We start from the raw sequence: 19,938 nt of genomic DNA, 5'->3' as shown, positions 1-19,938 counted from the left end.
GGCAGAGAAGACAAAGGCTCCCATCTGCAAAATGATCCAGGAAAAGTGGAGAAAAACCTTTAATCTGCACTTTGCAAGACATTAATACCTCGTCGGTATTGTTAACACTTAATATAGTCCCAAAACAGTCTATCTTCACAAACGGCATTCTGGAGGGAAACAAGTTTTGTTTAGTTTTCTCAGAAGAGTGCCTTTTTTCAGGTAGGAGGTCTTGCATTCATCCATCTCTATATACATCTCTCTTGTTAATTTAACTTTATTTAATGTTTTTTTTGTTTGTTTTTTACCTTGTCTGCACACATATTAATGATTGATACCATGCAGGTAAAAACCAAAGGCATATATATGTGCATTATTGCTATATTTAATATATATACATATATACGCCTACATACGCATACACATACATACATAAATATATACATACCAACCCAGTGATTTTTTTATTTTTTTATTTAATGTTAAGGGAAGCTGTTACGCCAGATTCAGTTCCTGTGTACATAGTTCATTTGGCCAATAAAGAGATTCTGATTTGTTGTTGATGCGTTTAACTGAGGTGTTACAAGGCAAAAGTGATGTCGAAGAATGGAACCAGCACTTTAAAATAATTTGTATTACTCAATATTTTTCTCATCATAAATGAATCTCATGAAAAACTGAATTTTTGAAGCTACTATTTTTCACTTCAGAACAATATGCAATAGCAGTCTCTCGGATCACAGTACCACTGTCGACAGGCCAGATGTGGTGGATTTATTTTGACCGCAGATGCAAACACCACCTACAGCCCAAAAGCACCGGTAACAACAATATTCCCACGATGATGAACTGAAAGATTAGGTAACATTTTGGCCAAGCAGCGCAGTATTAACTTCATATTTTGGACTTACCCCATAATGCAAGGCATGGTCCCATCAGGCTTTGTATCATCCAGCGTCAGGCCGATAGGAGAACCCTCCTCCTCAATCACCATGCTGCCACAGTAACCTGCCAACACCACCAAACATTAACAGCAGCATCACATCAGGCACCGCTCCCCCTCGTCCCACGCTCTGCTTTCTACGTACCTTTTTTCCTCCAGAAGTTCTCCTTGTAGTAGACCATGCACTTGATGACGGAGCCCATGGGGACGCGGTTGATCAGCTGGTTCCTGAGCGGAGGCAGCTCGGGGCTGAAGTGCATCTTCAGGTTCAGTGTAGGAGGAACGGCCACGACCACGTACCTGGCCTAACGACAGGACAAAACCAGCAGGGACACGGTCTCAGTCAGTTGCCAAGCAACCTGCAGATGGCAGCAAAACCTCACCCAGAACAGTTTAAGTTTAAAGGGAAAAAAATACATTAATAAAAAAGTAAAGTCAAATTAAAGGTGCAAGCAGCGATGAACAGGCAATTTCCGCCAATTATAGTCAAGGACTCAAAACCGAGTCCGATGACACCACCCATGACTCTTTATGTCAAACCATTCAAAAGTTATGGCAGAAAGTAGGAACTATCAAATAAGGACCAATCAGATGAAGGGGGGGGGCGCGCTTTTTGGCGTCTATCGTCACCACGGTAACGCTTTTGACTGAGAAAAGTAATGCCCATCGTTGCAGGACCGAGACACACATTTTGATGTATAACACACCTGGGTGCACGTTACGGTTCGGGCAAAGAAACGGCCAAAGAAATGGCACAAATTGCGCCAAAACGACACGATTAATTCAAAATGGCCGACTTCCTGTTCGGTTTCGGCCATGGCGCCAAGAAACTTTTCTTTAAGTTGCGACATGATACAGGTGTGTACCGATTTTCGTGCATGTACGTCAAACTGTATTGTGGGGCTTGAGGCACAAAGTTTCCTAGGGGACGCTGTTGAGCCATTTTGCCACGCCCATTAATGCAAACTAAATATAAAAATTTTCACCAGGCCTGGCTTGCGTGCAAAATTTGGTGACTTTTGGGGCACGTTTAGGGGGAAAAAAAGGCCCTCATTTCGTCGGAAAAATAAAAACGAGGAAAAAAACAATTCCTACAGATACAATAGGGCCTTTGCGCTGTCAGTGCTCGGGCCCTAAAAAAAGGAAAGAATAATTTTTAACGAAGTAAAGCAGTTGCTGCTGCTCCTCCACACCGAGAAGAGCCGACTGAGATGCTTCGGGGGTCTGGTTATGATGCCTCTCTGTTTTACACCAGTCTTGTATATACTGTTTATAGTGTTATAGTGTTTATTATTATTATTATTGTTGTGTGATATTGTGTGATATTGATGCCTCTTGTTTTGCACTATCCCCTTTGCTGCTGTAACCTGGAAATTTCCCCTCTGGGGGACTATTAAAGGATTTCTTATCTTATCTTATCTTATCTTATCTTATCTAACTGGGACGAGGCCTCGAGCCAGAGCCAGGACATGCTGGCGAGATCACACTGGCCTGGGCGCGAGTCAACAACACAGACTTTACCACCGCAATTCTTATTCATTAACGGAAAGCGCTTGATACCATCAATCATAATTTACTTTTGCAGAAGTCTGACTGTTATGGGATCAGAGGAGTTGCTGGTTAAAAAGCGACCCAAATGATAGACTTTTAAATGACTGGAACAGAATCACAGCAGAAAACTTTGTCATGTGGAATTCCCCAAGGCTCTGTACTGGGGGCCAAAATTATTATAGTTATATTGTTCAGGACATGATATTGCTCAATTAATTTCCCAGATTGAAACAGAACTGACACAATTTAAAAGATGGTTTGATTTAAATAAGTTATCAGTGAACAAGAAAGAGACAAAATGTATGATTTTTGGATGCAAACACAAAAGTAAAATTAGTTTGGAACGGGATATATTTCAATAGAGCGGGTTCATGAAACAAGGTTCTGGGGGGTGATCATAGATCATCAGATTTGCTGGAAGCCACATGTACAGCACATCAGGAGGAAGATATCTGCTCTATAAAACAAAACCTATATTGAATAATGTTCTCTGTCTCTGGAAAGCGCCTAGAGACAACTTCTGTTGTAATAGACGCGATATAAATAAAATTGAATTTGAAATTTGAATAAGAAATGTCTGCTATACTCATCGTTTGTGATTCCCTATCTCTCTTACTGCTGTGAAATGTGGGGAAACACCGGTAAAACATACATAGATCGTCTAATTAAATGACAGAAAAGGGCTCTAAGAGTGAATGGTCGGACAGATAGATCGACCATCTACCATGTTACTATTTTACAGATCGTAAAAATCAATGAACACTGACATTTCAGTCCAAAACTGCCAAAATATAAACTGCAAATGAAATATAAATGAGGAATACTTTGACTTCCAAATCATGTAAACTCTTTACATGAAAAGACAAAGAGGACAAATGTTTCTTGCTTGCTGAAACTAAGAAACTTCAGTGGTTTTTGAAAAATCACTTCATTTTGAGACAGCTGCCAGTGGCACATTTACAGAGGCTAGATTGGTAACAAAACAATAAAAACAACCTTATTTCATACTAAAATATCCCTCCTGGAACATCTCCCAAGAAATGAGGTTAATCATCAACAGCTCAGTAACATAAGAGAGCAGCAGAGGCTGAATCTTTCATGAAGATGAAGAGGAGCTGCCTACTTTGTGAAAAACTGCAGACAAAAAGTTTGACAATTTGTAAAAATACATATTTGTAAATGCAAATTTTGAAATAACTATTAATCTTGTATTATCTAATGCATATAATATCAAGATTTAAACAATAGTGGTATACGAGCAACAAAACTAAAAGAAAATATTAACTGCAGAAGGACTTCAGGTCCTCTGGCAGCAACGCAACATCAGTGCATGGGTGGAGCAACACTTCTGTAAAACTTCTTCAATGATCACAACTGGTTTCTGTATCTACAAATGAAAAATAAATAACTGCGGGCAAGTTAAAGAGATAGATGAAAAACAGTTGCACTGGGTGTAAGCGGGGCATTGGTCACATGGAACGGGTAACCTGCAGATCTGTTAACACTGAACCAACACACTGATCCTTCCAGCCAGCAAGATAAACCTCTTTCCCCATGTAAACCGAGATGCCTGCAGTCCAAACTTTGTTAGTCAAACTTTAATTTGCTGGCACTGAATTCAAAATGAGCCGATGTAGCATCCTCACCCATGACCTGTCCAGAGGGGCGCCCCAGGGCTCGGTGCTGGGATCCCTTCTCTTTTCAACACCCTGCTTTATCTTTCATTCCTGCCAAATGTCTTTATGGTCTCAGCACTGATCGCTGCTTAGCTTCCTCTTGAATGAAGCAGCACCACCTGCAGTTAAGTCTCTTCAAGAGTAAATTCTTAGTCATCCCAGCCAACCGGTGTGTCCATCATGACCTTAAAATACACATTGACTTCATCCCTCACCTCAACTAGGGTGGTGAGGAACTGTCTTTCGTTGCCGTGATTTTTATTCATGCGTCTTTGCGGTCTACAACAGGGCCGGCCCAAGCCTCCATGGGGCCCTAAGCAAAATGTGATTTTGGGGCCCTCTATTACTGCAATAATACTGATTATTTATCATTCACACACTCACTATAAACTTATTTCATGTTCTTCCCGGTCATTACAAATACACTTGTAAAACTAGATGTAAGAACGTTTTGTTGTAGTTAGATTGTAATCCACAGTGAGACGACAGATTAACAAACTTGCAGAAAAATCTTTCAATTAATATTGATCAAAGTCAGCAACTGCCCCTACTGGCCACACAGAGAAGCAACAGATACAAGGTCAAAGGTCACAGTTGCAGCAGTGTTGTTTCCATCATCCTACTGTCAGCCTGGCATGTTCTTAACCATCTATGGTTTTTAATCTGAAATGGGAGCAAATTCAGCTACAAGAGCGGCCTGGGGTTGCCTACACTTAATATTTAAGGTGATATAGTACTAAGTGTGATACCGAGTGTCATCTACAGTGTAGGCTTACTAAAAGAAACAAAATAATCAAATAGATAATTTATAAACCATTTACTGTAAACACGTTATCTACTTTATTTTTGGTTTTAAATAAACTGCAACAGCAATGTGCATCAACAATTTGAAGTGGAACAACAACAATTAAGTGCAACAACAAAGTACTACAAAAACTACACCTATAATTAAAATCACTCATCTTAGATAAACAGTACCTTGCCAATAGCTTGCAACCTATTCCTCAGATGCGAAGTGCTGTGTGCAACAATGCACGGTTGAATGAACACATGACCAGTGGAGCTCTGGAGCCAAGAGGCAGTAGTCTACTCTGGTCTGTTAAGATAATATTGTTTATTTAATAATATTAATGATTGTGTTTTTGTACAATAACATACTTTTGATAATGTATGAATCATTATTATTTTTAACTCTTGGGGGCCCCCTAGTGGTCACGGGGCCCTAAGCAGTCGCTTAGTTTGCTTATGCCTTGGGCCGGCTCTGGTCTGCAACATACTGTACAGAAAACCTAACCCAGAATGCCACCCCGCTCTAGAAACAGCCGAGGTTATTAATGCTCTCCTTGCCAGCGTCTCCGTAGAGATGATCCAGAACAGGTGGTGCATCTGTTTTTTTAATAAACCCAGCACGGCTCATGTAACACCGCTACTCACCGAGCTCCCCGGGATACCAGTGTGTGCTTGTATAAAGTCCAAGTCACTGATACTTCTTAATAAAGCATCTACTTGAACTCCATTTTAGCAGGTTACGCTATTAATCCTTCACTGCGTTCCTCGCAGGAACGTCACCTGAATTTCATGCTCCGCTGATCTGGAACAAGCTTCCAGAAAACCGCAGGAACCCTGGTTGGTCTTTTAAACCAACATTAAAAACTCATTTCTTTACAGCTGCCTTTGACTGAATTATTTAAACTATTCTGGACTGAACTTTAAACAATCTTCATTTTAGTACTTTAGTCTAACTTTTTTCTATCCTGCCACTGCACTGTAACTTTTTTCCCTCCTCACTCTTCATATATTTATTATGTAAAGCACTTTGAATTGCCTTGTTGCTGAAATGTGCTTCACACATAAACTAGCTTTGCCTTAGCCAGTTCTTGCAGGTCCCCAGTGATCGGATGAGCTACCCCAGACTAGGAGCAAAATCACCTTCTCTCCTCACAATTACAACCTCAACTCTCTTCCTCTTCACTTCATTTGATCCCATTTCTGGATGAACTGTTCTGTCTGCACCGACTTCCTTCATCTCTTACAACTTCCTGGCAGTCAGGCGAGGTCGGTGACTGGAGTTGGTGTCTGCGTCAGCGTTCATTTTGGAAGATTCAACATGTAGAATCGGCCACTAGCCTCTATGATCAATCTGATTGGTGGAGGGCTAACTCTTGACTAGCGAATCAGAGTTAACCGGAATTGACAATGGTAAATTTACTAGATAAACAGCGACGGCACCGACGCTACACTACACTCTATCATGGCATCGTTTTGGATCTGGATTGTGTTTGACTGTATTATATTTTCATTAGTAGCATTACATTTTCGATCCTTCTTGACTTCTATCGGCTCTGTTCAGAACTCTAGACTTTTTTTTCTGGGCGACATCACAGATTAGCGCTGCCTCCAGTTATGGGGACGTGTTACGCCTCGCAGAGAACGTACGCTCCAGTCGGTGTCGGGTTGATGTGTTCTATTGACCGACTCGGGGAGACGGGAGCCGACTTTCTGTCCGACTGCTTTTCTGCCGTTGGTGTGGTGTTTCCCGGCCTCAAGACTTTGCTCCTACTACAAGGTCTCTTGTCATAAATCAGCTCAAATGTACTCCTCGATCTGTGAGTCATTTGGGATGAAAGCATCAGCTTGACGAGGAAGTTTAAATTAAAGGAGAAAAAAATGTTACGTTTTGTTTTGTTACTGCTTTTTTGTCGTCTGAAACGGTGAATCTGCGAGGAAAAACTCACCTTGTAGGTCTCTTTGTTCACCGTCTCCACCACCACCAGGTCTCCGGTCTGGTCGATCCTGTAGACCGGCGACTCCATCTTCACTCGCTCTCCCAGCTCGTTGGCCATGCTCTCGCTGATCTGACCCGCGCCGCCTGCAAACTTCCTCTCCTTCAGGGTGCGCAGAGAAAGAAGGGTGAGTCAAAAGAGGCAGCCGAGGAGTGAGGCAGCAAGAGTACATGAATGAACATCATTTTTCTGTCTTCGGTGTACAAAACATTGATAGTTTTGTCCAGGATGGCCTCCAGCCCATCTGATCTCCCAGAGTTTACCTCCAGTGTAAGAAGAACCATGTTCAGGGGGGAAAGTCTGGGGGTCTCCCAGATGTTTTGCATCATTATCCTCAATCTTGCCCCAATCCTTCACTACAAATTTGTGTTTGTACAGCTCAGGCCAGAAAGTGCAGAATGATGGAGCGAGGCTGAGCGGGTGGAGATTAAGTCCTGCCAAAGCTGTGATACTCCAAACTGATTAGGCAGTGACCTTTTCCATATGGTTAGTGTCAACATCTCTCTGTTCTCCCTGATTGGAAACACATTGTGCTCATTCCACTGTGGCATCCGGATGAATTTGCCTGCCAGCCGCTGCTGAATTATGCGCTAGCCCTAAATCGGTCCTGGCAGTGAGGCAAAGTCAGCCTGCGCCTGTCAGATTTATTTCAGTAGATAAAAATTGCCCTGAAGCTAAAATTACATGCACAACAACATTTGCCCGTGCTATGCACAATTAAGAAGCGTGAATGTTAATGTCGCGTGGTTCTAATATTCAAACACACATCAGCCTAAATGATGGCATGCACACCCAGGCACGCATCACCAGCATCACCAGCATCACCAGCAGGTGTTTAAATCCTGCACACAGGAGCTGGTGAAAGTGTTATATGTTTACAGCAACACAATCCCACTCCTCAGTAGCCATGGCAACAGGGTCACTCAGCTTTGGACAGTACGGCAGCAGAAAGAGAGAAAACAGCATCTTTTGTCAGGGATTTGATGAGGAGCAGACAACAGCAGAGGTTCTGAGGGTAATTTGAGATCTTTAACTGATGCAGAGTCCTGTTACGGACAACTGAAGTTTTCTCTGAGGGATGAAAAAATCTAAGTCGACTTCTTGGCACCCTTCCTGTGATCTGGCTTCTGTCCCTCAGTGAACCCTTTGTGGTGAGATTTCCTGGAAAACTCATGACACTGAGAGGTCTCTGTTACCAGACCTTTAGAGCCAGAAGCAATCAAGAAGTTGATTCTGTCTTTTGGTTGAACAGTTTCAAGATTAGCGGTCAGAAAAGCAAGACGCCAGGCCCGCTGAGACCTACCTGTCCCCCATTAGTGGTTGAAAAGATCCTCATGATTCCTCCACATTGTTTCACGTACCAGAGGAACCACAGAGCCGACACCTCATGGGGCTCCGATGTCACGTTCACGTTGACGAACAGCGTGGCGAAGCGGCGAACGGTGCTGGGGGAGGGATCGCATGGAAAGAGAGACACCGTTACCCGACAACACTGAGCGTCTGTGGTTGTTATTTACTGTATTTTCCTGATGAAGATTAGAGCTGGTTACAATAATGAACTGCAGCAAAATAATCGCGTCAAGGGGATTTTCAGGCTCCTGGTCATTACTTTTATCCCTTGCCAACAGGAAAGTGGATGCAATGATTTATGCGCTGTGATTCAGCGGACATCCTAGGAAGTTCAGATCCATGCATTGTTCAGTGAAAGTAAAAAAAATAAAAAATCAGGAGCTTCATCTCAGACCACAAGGCTCAGTTAACATGTGAAATATTAAAGATCCTGATAGAACAATTAGTTAAAGACTGAATAAGTCTGACTTGACTGGAAGGACGTCATGAGTTTTGTTCTTGTGTTTTCTTTGATGCTTTTGTCTCGTCCAATGTTTTATTTTGAAAGTGCCTGGCCTTCGTTCGTGTCCGAGTTTTTCCTTTCTCTCATTGTTCACACCTGTGTCTCTTCAGGTGAGCGAGTGGGTTATCCTGTCTTTCTTATTTCCCCTGCCAGGCTGTTTGTCATGCTCATGCCTCCTGCCAGCTCCTCTGATTTGATCTTCAGCTCCTCTTATTCCCGTATCCCTGAGAAAGGGCTGGCAGGAGAAAGCCTCCGTTTTTAAGAAGGAAAACCAAACCAATGGGCTTCTGGCCAGAAGGGACAATAGTGGATATTTTTTACCAATACCATATGTAGATGTCTTACCAACTGTGAAGCACAGTGGTGGAAGTGTGCTGATTTGGGATTGGTTTTGCAAGCAAGAGACCTTGACATCTTGTAAAAATGTTCCTTAGATGTTTCTCTCTTGGGTCCTGCAACAGGAAAATGACCAGAAGCTCATCAGCTCCTGATCGACAGCACAACGGTTGAAAAATCAAAGAATCGGGGCGCTGCAGGGGTCATTTAAGTGCAGGCCCCAACCCGACTGCAACGATGTGGTATGTCCTTCCACTTGTGCAGGGCTCGGCAACCCAAAATGTTGAAAGAGCCATATTAAACCAAAAACACAAAAAACAAATACTGTATGTCTGGAGCCACAAAAAATGAAAAGTCTTGTATAAGCCTTAGAATGAAGGCAACACATGCTGCATGTACTGTAGCTATATTAGTTATAACTGGGGGAAGATTTTTTTTTTTCCATTATGCACTTCGAGAAAAAAGTCGAAATGTCGAGAAAAAAGTCGAAATGTCGAGATTAATGTTGAAGTACAATCTCGAATGGTCAAATGGTTTTAAATCATGCCCTGATATGTACAATGGTAGTTATTACAGTGTGTCCTGATTTAATCACATGACTGTGCGTTACCTGGTCCAGCAGGTTCTTTCCAAGAACTGCTGCATGCTCATCCTGTCCCACTCCTCAGCATGGGGAGCTCTCCACGGCGCCTCTTTGGGAATCTGAAATACAGGAAAACGTAATGAACGACAAAAATAGAGAGACATACAGGAGGAGCAGAGGAACGACACAAAAACCAGTCTCACTTTACCTCCATGCCCATCTCATCGATCGTCCTGAAAAGGTTGTTGTAGTCCAACAAGACGAAGGGGTTCCAGATGGGAGGAAAGGAGCCTTTGAATGTGTGTGACTTCCCCTGTTGAGGCATTAAAAAAGTAATTACAACCATCTTCTAAACATGGCTTTGATGATTGAATTATATCTGAAATGACAAGTCAACTTTCCCACGTTAAAATGACATCCTCTTAGGTAATTAGATTTAAACTGTCAGACCTACGGCTAATATTTCTGAGCATTTATGTAAATGATTTACCACTGGGTCTTTATTTTAAGGTAAGACTGTGTCTTACAGTTGCTTTAGTACTAAAATGTAACATATGTCCATCCATTATTACAGAGCAACATTTAAAAGAGGGTACACCCCACAGAGCCAGGGGGGTGAAGTGGAGATCAGGTCCCTTTAAACCAGCTGTCATGAACAGAGATGCAAGAACATGTCTGAAAAAGAGGCTTTTATTCCATATTTATGTGCTATTTTGACCAAAGCATGTCACAGACACGTCATTAAAGCTAGGCTAGGTAATTTCTCTCGTCAAATCCGTTGAAATTTAAAACAAAACAGAGAACTTGCAGTGTACTCACAATAGGAGCAGTGGATGGTGGGTATTTTGGTTAGAAATCATGTAGGATCATTTACCGTACCGTTGAGGCTAAATGTAAATGCGTAAGCTTTTAAAAAAGTGGGCATAAATGTTTAGTTTAAGTGATTCAAAATGCCATAGAGGTTCCTCCTGCGTCGCTCTCATCCCACACGGAGTGGAGGATTATGTGTAGTCGTCCAATGAAAATGTTCTTAAATGTACAGGACTGTCTCAGAAAATTAGAATATTATGATTTTCTGTAATGCAATTACAAAAACAAAAATGTCATACATTCGGGATTCATTACAAATCAACTGAAATATTACAAGCCTTTTATTATTTTAATATTGTTGATCATGGCTTACAGCTTAAGAAAACTCAAATATCCTATCTAAAAAAATGTGAATATTCTGGGAATCTTAATCTTAAACTGTAAGCCATAATCAGCAATATTAAAATAATAAAAGGCTTGCAATATTTCAGTTGATTTGTAATGAATCCAGAATGTATGACATTTTTTTTTTTTTTTTTTAATTGCATTACAGAAAATAAAGAACTTTATCACAATATTCTAATTTTCTGAGACAGTCCTGTAGTCTTAAAAAAAAAAAGAGAAAAGTCACATGATGCTGCTTGTTCATACAGCACACAAAGTACACAACTGGAGGCTTCAAAGGCTCGAATCAAAAGCGACTTTTCTTAACTTCTTTTTTTTCCTTCAGGAGCTGCCTTTGATTTAAGGCTTTAAGGATCACGGAGACGTGCACAGCTGGGAAGCTGAGCCAGCGTGCACCAGGAACCGTTCTCATCCGTACCTGCACCATCGGAACGGGGAAGATCCTGACAACAAGTTTACAGGGAAATGTGGGAATAGCGGTATAATCTTTACGTCATTAAAACAGACAAATGTACAGAGGAATTCAGAACGGAAAACGACTGCGTAGGAAGGCTGGTACAGTCTGACTGCAGGATGGTGGACTTGTTCTCACCAGCACCTCATGCTGCGTCACCTCAACGTTTGGGCTCCAAGTCATTTCCTTTTTTTGGCACTATGATCAAGGTTCATGTTTTCTAGATCTTGTGGATTTTGCTGCACAATGAAAAAGTAGTCCATAATAATAATAATAATAACAAATCTGCAGGGCTCCAACAGCTCTGCTGGATAAAAGCTGCAGCTCCTGGATGACCTCTGGTTTGCTTCGTCAGAGTGACTCAACATTCCTTCAGTCATTGATCTCAGTAATAAAAACATGGTTTAAAAGCACTATTGCACTGTTGCTCAACCACAGCTCTGATTGTAAATAAGAAAGAGGTTAAAAGAGATCAGCGCTGTCATCTTCTTTTAATAACAAGGTTTAATAATTTATTCATATATAGCCTGATTTTCTGATTATGTCTCACAAGACGGTTGTTTCTGGAGGTGAACTTTAGTTACCATTAGTTTTATGGTTGTAGATATCTGTGTACAGCTGATCATGCATGGGCAGTAACGCGACCACGCGCCTCTGGCGTGACGTTATCAGCGTTCAGCAGGTCTCTCTAAAAACCTCACGTAACACTCACTAAAGGAGACAAAGACCGTCTGAATGAAGTGATGCCTTCATGTCCCGGTTCTTGCATCACTCTCACGCTGTGATATCACCGGGAGGAACGTCTCTGATCTGGACGCTTTTTCACTTTGAGCACAGAATACCCAAAGATAGCAATCTATTGGGCCTGAAGAGTAAAAATAAGCTACAGAGGGCCGTTCCCGGTGATGGTTCTGAACAAGATATTTAAGAAAAACTACAAATCAGAAAAGATGTCATTGGTGGATCTCAACATTTATGTGCTTACAAAGTGCAGAAAAGCTCTGAAATTACTTAGAAATTGATACAGTATATGATAACATTTATAGCAATGCAAGGGGTGCACTATCTAGAGTCCCTAGTTTCTGGTTATGGTACAGTACAGGGGTCGGCAATCCAGAGCCGCATGCGGCTCTATAGCGCCGCCCTAGTGGCTCCTGGAGCTTTTTCAAAAATGTTTGACCATTTTTTTCCTTTTTTTCTCTTTTTTCTTCTTTTTTCTTCTTTTTTTCCTTCCTTTTTCCTTTCCTTTTTAATCTCGAAATGTTTTACTTTTTTCTCAACATTTTGACTTTTTCCTCGACATTTCGACTTTTTTCTCACAATTGTACTTCAACATTAATCTCGACATTTTGACTTTTTTTCTCAACATTGACTTTTTTCACGAAATGTTGACTTTTTTCACGAAATGTTGACTTTTTTCACGAAATGTTTACTTTTTTCTCGACATTACGACTTTTTTCTCGACATTTCGACTTTTTTCTCTAAGTGCATAACGAAAAAAACAATCTTCCCCCAGTTATTACTAATATAGATACATGCAGCATGTGTTGCCTTCATTCTAAGGCTGATACAAGACTTTTCATTTTTTGCGGCTCCAGACATATTTGTTTTTTGTGTTTTTGGTCCAATATGGCTCTTCCAACATTTTGGGTTGCCGACCCCTGGTACATTAGATCACTCCCTGATCCACACATCTTTTGTTTTTCAAGGTAAAAAGGAATAAAGAAAAGGTTTGTTAAGTACTGAGAAAGGAGCAGTGTCAGACTTGAGGAAAGACGCTGCAGTCTTGACCTCAAGCATCTGTATCAACAGTGTCCCATTGTTTCACTGCTGGGAACTGTTTGAGCTCATTACTGATATTTAATGTTTTATATTCTGACATGACCTGGCTAGATGGGTTTTGTTTAATAGAAAAAAATAAAATAAAAAAAATACAGTACTTTGAGCATATAATCTAAAATTAACTACTGAAATGTGAGCGCTCTGAAGTTCAGCGGCTCCACAAACCTCCTCCGGGGAAGGACACTTTAAAACGCGTCCCGCTTCAAAGTTCGTTTCCTCTGCGAACGTGCAAACTTGCACGTCATCCACAGTGTTACGAGAGCAAGGGGACGATCCCCTGCTCGCTTTCTTAATCTGTGATAAGCAGGCGAGTGTATTTGTCCATCTCTGATAGCGATGGCTCATTAATAAATCCAGTGCTGCAGGGCTGCAGCGCCTGTTTAGGCACCAGTTTGCTGATAAGGGAAACCAGCTCTGGCCTTTTGGATTACAATCTGCTACAGAAAAGCTGATTAGCTTCACGGCTTGCTAGAAAGCTACCCCTAATTACGCCAAGGCTGGGAAGACATGCTGGTTTACTGTTACTCCGGCGTTTGTCCTGGGGAGAGACGCAGACAGGCTCGCATGGCTGACATGGATGTAAATATCCTCCTGCCTCCTTTGCAAAGTTAAGGTTACCACAAGAAACTTTTTCATGCTGAGTGTGTTTATTCTTTGGAAGTTAATCCAAAGCTACTTAAGAGTCAAAACAGTGTCGTAATTCCCACAACAGCAACATGTGCATGAAAGTCCATGAGGTGAATGAAAGGTAATGGGTTGAGCTGCTACACTGCAAAAACTCAAAGTCTTAACAAGAATATTTGTCTTATTTCTAGTTAAAATGTCTAATTTCTAGTAAAAAAAATCTAATTACACTTAAAACAAGACTCATCACTGGAAAAAAACAAGTGGAACAAGATTTTTTTGCTTGTAATGAGAAGATAAATCTTGTCCAGCTGGCAGATTTTTCTACTTATTTCAAGTGAAAATTTGCTTGCAACAAGTGAAAATTGTCAAATAAGTTATTTTTCTGGTAATGACTCTTGTTTTAAGTGTAATAAGACTTTTTGACTAAAAATGAGACATTTTAACTAGAAATAAGACCAATATTCCTGGTAAGATTTTGAGTTTTTGCAGTGTAATGAAGGGAATGATGCTAACATCTTACAGCCACATCCAGGTGAGCATCACGGACAGGTGCAACAGGGGCGGGAAAAGTGTCATGTTTAGAGTAACTATGGCAACGTATAAGTATATTTTACAATCAAAAACAGTATTTCACAACAATGTCAGGACGGTGACAGAGGAACTTGATGTTAGTCATTAATATCGTAATAGTCATTAACTTCTGTACATAAAGTGATTTATACGCTGAGCATATTAAAAATTAACTTGTGTTATCAGGCTGATAAAAACGTCTCTGGGGGAATACCAAGCACTCGCAGGTCAGCTGACAGATGTCATCTCTCCAGCGTGTTTTAGGGGCTGAAGAACCTCTGCAGGGAGACGTCCGGGAAGCTACCAGAGGCCTGAACCATCTCAAGTCTGGTTCTCCTCCAGGTTCCTCCTAGATGAACTCTCACCCTTCCTCTGAGGCCGAGTTCAGCCACCCACGGAGGAAACTAACGTCAGTCGTTCTGCGTTTGTCTCTCAGTCTCCAGAGTTCATGACCCTAGTTGAGGGTGGGAACATCAGCCGACTGTTAACGCTCTCTTCACCACAACAGACTGATACAGAGTCCCATACTGCAGATGCCACACCAATCTGCTCCGTAATCTCTCTTTTCAGTCGTCCCCACCCGCAGCCAGGACCCTGAGGGGCTAAAACTCCCCACTTGAGACTGCAGCTCAGCCCCAACTCAGGAGGAGAAGTCCACCCTTTTCTGATGGAGAACAACAGTCTCAGGCTAGAAGGTGCTGGATCGCATCTCTGTCACTTCATGCTCAGGTGTCACACCGTCTTTAAATGTCCTGGAAAGTTCCTGACACAGATGGTCCACTTTGTCCGTGTTTTGCGCCCTATATTTGTTTTTCAACCAGAAATGGTTGAAAAAGGTTCCTGTGGCTGAAGGCCAACAGTTACACTGAAAAGTTATTTTTCACCAAAATCAGAGAGAAAGAGCTGCCAACTTTCACCCAGAACAAATCCGACTTATTGCATGTAAACTGGACCAAACTTCTGCTGACTGGGCTGCAGCAACAGCAACTCTTGGAGCCCGCCCAAACAACAGACCGAGCAAAATGGTGTAATGGATTCTCAGGCCACGTTTACACATAACCATAGGTATTTACAAAAACTGATATTTCCCCCTCTACGTTTTGAAAAATACCATAATTTACACAAACCTGCATAAATACGCTGTTAAGGTGTTATGAGCAGCCAAACCTACAGGGGGCAGTGTAACGAGAAGATAAAGTCATGCTAGCCAATCAGAATCCTGGAAAAAAACATCAACAAATGACACGAGTAACTTCCAGTTACTTTCAAGATGAACAAGAGTGACAGAGAAGTGGAGTTACTTTTAAGTGTGACTTTAGAATATAAAACAGGTAAAATACAAGAAAATATTGACGGTGGCCAAACAAATTGTAAACACAGGTCGCACACATGACACTGCACTGCAAAAACTCAAAATCTTACCAGGAATATTTGTCTTATTTCTAGTTAAAATGTCTCATTTTTAGTCAAAAAATCTCATTACACTTAAAACAAGAGTCATCACCAGATAAATAACTTGTTATTTGACAATTTTCACCTGTTTCAAGTAAATTTTCACTTTCTTCCAGTGATGAGTCTTGTTTTAAGTGTAATGAGATTTTTTTGACTAAAAATGAAACATTTTAACTAGAAATGAGACAAATATTCTTGTTAAGATTTTGAGTTTTTCACAGTGTGGTGACGTTTCTGTCATATAATGTAATGTTCTGAAGCCTAAATGTCCGTTTCTCTCTGTTTACAAGCAAATGTGAAGACAGAGTTTTTGAAAATCTCCACTTTGGCCAGAGTTTTCAGAAATTATCGTTTTTGGTGAGTTTGAGCTTCATTTTCGTGTAAACGAACAGCCAAAACGCATGAAAACGCCAATGTTTTTGCTACGTGTAAACGGGGCCTCAGAGTCCAGAAAGCATGTGAGGGTATATGATAGGTTCTGGTCCAGTATTCCACGGTCAGGAGAGACCCTGCAATCTTCCTCCCACCATCAGCTGGATCTCTTCTACAGCATCCCTGCATGGACCTACCAGGGAAGCTCAGGAGTGTGAGTCCCCTGTAACTGAAAAACAGTCACCGAAACAGTCACTGAAAAAGCGGATCAGCACCACGGTCTGCCATCCCAGAGGCAGCACCCCAGATACGGAAAACCATACTGGACATAGTGCAGAACCAAGAATTTGATACGGCCTTAGCTCAAAGAACCTTCAGCTGGTTAGCTTTTTAACCTTTTCTTGTATGAATTATAAAAATGGACGTGATATGAAACGGTTGTGCAGTACAGTGAGGAGTGCACAGATGTAGTAGGACAACCACCTTCATTCATGTGACCAAAACCAGGTCAACAAGTGGACCAAACACTCTAATGACCCACGTTAGTGATGGGAGGGTGGATGAGTTGCCGATAAGCTCGAAACCAGTCAATTCAAACCGATGCTGCTTCCTAGATGGAAGCTGAAACTACCGGCCTTCGTTCAAGCCTTTGGGATGTCGAATGCATCACCTGCATTAACCCGTCAGTGTAAACCTCTGCAGATTTTTATAATGTTTACAGTCAGCTCTGGGAGACGCACATGCAACTCATCACCTCTCACATCTGCATGCACAAGCGAAGGAAAAAGATGCACACACTCAGAGACCGATGGAGATAATGGTAAGCAGCTTTTGATGGAGGCATGCTGCCATGGAAACCAGCCGGGATGCTACGGGTGCCGTGCACACGCGAGTCTTCCAGCGGATCTTACGGAGATAGTAGCCAAGGAGACACGTTCACAAGGCAGCCTCCCCTCAGACTGGAGAGAGGATGCATTCAGGCGCCACGTGACGCTTCACAACAACAGCCTGTCGGCGACGGACTGCCCTCCGAGCCCAGTGTCACACTGGTGACATTTCATAGCAGTGCTGAAGTAGGTCAGTAGAGCAGCAGTGCTGCTGGCACCCATGAAACCATGCTTCCCTGCAGGATAGTCGCTATTAAAGTGACAAAAGAGGAAGCATGTAGGGAAACAGAGTTTTAAGGCAATTTATGGGTCAATGACGAATAAGGATTTTCAACAGGTCAATTTTAAAAATAATTTAAAAAAAATATCTATTGCAGTAGTTCAAACATTAAGAATGTTGTGTACTTTCCTTCCTGTTTTGATACCTTTGTGATTGCAGAGAGCACTTGTTTGTTGTTTAATGTCTGTTTCATTTTGATAAAAATCAATAAAAATATATATATAAAAAAAAAAAGAATGTTGTGTACACATAATTTAAAGTCATGTGGTGCAACCATGATTCATATTAAAATAAATTAATTTCCTTAACATCTTTTTAAAGTTTTCAGTATTATACAGAAATGGTTGTTTTTTTTAATGGTCGCACCACATGATATTTCATGAAATGGACATCATCAGTCAAACTTTGTTTGTATATTATGATGGAAATATAAATACAAATGTGTTGCAATCTTATACAGGACTACAAGACAGTTCTGAAATCATGCCAGATAGGGCAGAAGATTGATTTAAATACATTTAGAGCGATTTCAAAAAAGTTTTCAAAACAAGAGTCGTTGTCGGACGGTCGCACCACATTATATTTTGACGCTTAAAAACAACAACAAAATCCCAAATTACTAGTATTTTTTTGTAAAATTCAAGTGAGTCCATATGTGGGATAGTTAGGTCATATATATGGTATTTTTTCTATCCATTTAAACCTTTTTTGAATTGAAGAAAATCTGTTTTTCAGAAAATATAGGCGTCACGTCATTGACCCTTATGCAACATGACCAATAACTGACCAGAATGCAGTGGTCTATGTATGTGATGTTGAAGAGATGGGGCCAGCTCTTAAACAAAGTGTTTCAAGAGGAGACAAATTTCAGGACCTCCTAGTGACTATGTTTACAAGAGTTAAAGAAAGGAAAAAAAGGTTGCACATGATGTGAGCCTTTTACTAATCACAGCTTCTCACAAAGGAAGAAAGTTTCCAATGGTTCTTCAACAAACACACATCTCTTGAGACTCTTTAAAAAACCCAGGAGGACTTGGTGTTCCTCCAGCTGGCTGAAAGAAGTGATTCAATAGAATCGGTTCTTATAAGCAAAGTTCATTCCAGTTTGGGCCACGACTGCTGAGCCAAATGAAAATAATGGAAAGAAACATTAGAGAGACTCTCAGAAAAAGGGTCTAAAGGAGAATCTGACAGTAAATGTTGTACATGTGGGAGTGAATCAAATTCAAGTTTGATTGCATTTCATCCTATAGATGCTTAACACCTGTTTTTATGAAAGAGTCGTGTCAGTATCACCTGGTTTAATCCGATTTGTGTGTGTGTGTGTGTGTGTGTGTGTGTGTGTGTGTGTGTGTGTGTGTGTGTGTGTGTGTGATCATAATAAAAATCATCCATTCATATTGAGTTAAGCACATGAAACCTCATCATCGACACTGGACGTTTTCACATTTTATTATCTATTTGACAAAAAGACAGCCAAAAAGAAACATTTCATGGACATAAAGCTGAGATCAGATGTTTAAACATCTGTTCTGTGCTGATTCCTGCATTGGGATCAGCTGGTTGTGTCCATGGCATTAAACAAGTATCAACAAAAACATCCAAAAATGGTGTGTGCAGTGACCTAGGACCATTGGTGGATGTTGGTTTTTCAGTAAAAAAGTGCTGTTCTAAGTTGTTATTAGTAATTCAGAACCTATCTCAGTGGTTTTGAGTAGTGGCTCTTTGAAGCCCCAGTTACGGGTCTTCACAAAAATCCCACCAGCGCCTTGCTGCGATTGGTTCGGTGTGTTGTTTACCAGTGGAAGAGGGTGAATGGGTATCGCTGGCCACGCTAACTCTGTAGCCTCAGTGGAAAAAACGTTACTGGCTTACCGTGCCACGGTGCATAAACTGACAGAAAATCTGATATCTCAAATGTATACACATGATGGCTGGAAAGAAATCTCCATTTCTCAGTACATAATCTGTGTAAGATGGATCAACGCCAGTCGAGCCAGCCAAAAGAAAATCAATGCAACCCTGGAACAGTGCAACATCAACTCTTTAACCACTGCAGAGCCGTGGTTAGCGCTTATGTAAAGATACTCTCTCCTACATGTCGTAGGATTATCTGCTCGTATGTGTGGAGCTGTCCAAGAACACATGATCAGACGAGTTGTTAGAGGACATCGCTGCACATGCTGCTGGTTTCTCTGAACTCTGTTTTCTGTCACAGTAACGTGACACTTATTCTCTGCTGTATTTTTAGATGGATTCATACGAGGGAGAGTAACTTGTTGTTACTTCCAGTAACATTTTGGCTTCAACAGTCACTAAGCAGCAGCTCCTGTTGAACACGTCCACCTTCATGAGAGTTCAGTGACAACATGACTACAGACAAAGATCCCTGACAGGGTGGTAAAGAAGCAGTGGTAAATCATTAATGAATACCAATTACAACCACTATATACTATATAGCCTCTATTATGGTTAACTGAGTTTAAATTCAACAGATGTGGCTAACACAACAACCGAATACATCTGTTATCTTAAA

General features: G+C 41.2%; 1 protein-coding gene across 1 annotated transcript in view; it reads right to left on the bottom strand.

Moving 5' to 3' along the window:
• Positions 1–19,938, bottom strand: part of mao (monoamine oxidase) — a 52,647-nt gene that overhangs the window by 7,466 nt on the left and 25,243 nt on the right. Inside the window, exons 4-9 of the mRNA XM_061723265.1 lie at positions 9,912–10,016; positions 9,731–9,822; positions 8,236–8,377; positions 6,885–7,034; positions 1,068–1,227; positions 891–987 (exon numbers count right to left, since the gene is read on the bottom strand). Of these exons, the coding sequence (XP_061579249.1) occupies positions 891–987; positions 1,068–1,227; positions 6,885–7,034; positions 8,236–8,377; positions 9,731–9,822; positions 9,912–10,016 (746 nt within the window). The remainder of the gene's footprint in view (positions 1–890; positions 988–1,067; positions 1,228–6,884; positions 7,035–8,235; positions 8,378–9,730; positions 9,823–9,911; positions 10,017–19,938) is intronic.

This window comes from Cololabis saira, chromosome 6, assembly GCF_033807715.1.
Source record: "Cololabis saira isolate AMF1-May2022 chromosome 6, fColSai1.1, whole genome shotgun sequence".
NCBI classification, from domain to species: Eukaryota; Metazoa; Chordata; class Actinopteri; order Beloniformes; family Belonidae; genus Cololabis; species Cololabis saira.
Note: the sequence above shows the minus strand (reverse complement) of the source record. Positions and strands in the feature narration are given on the sequence as shown.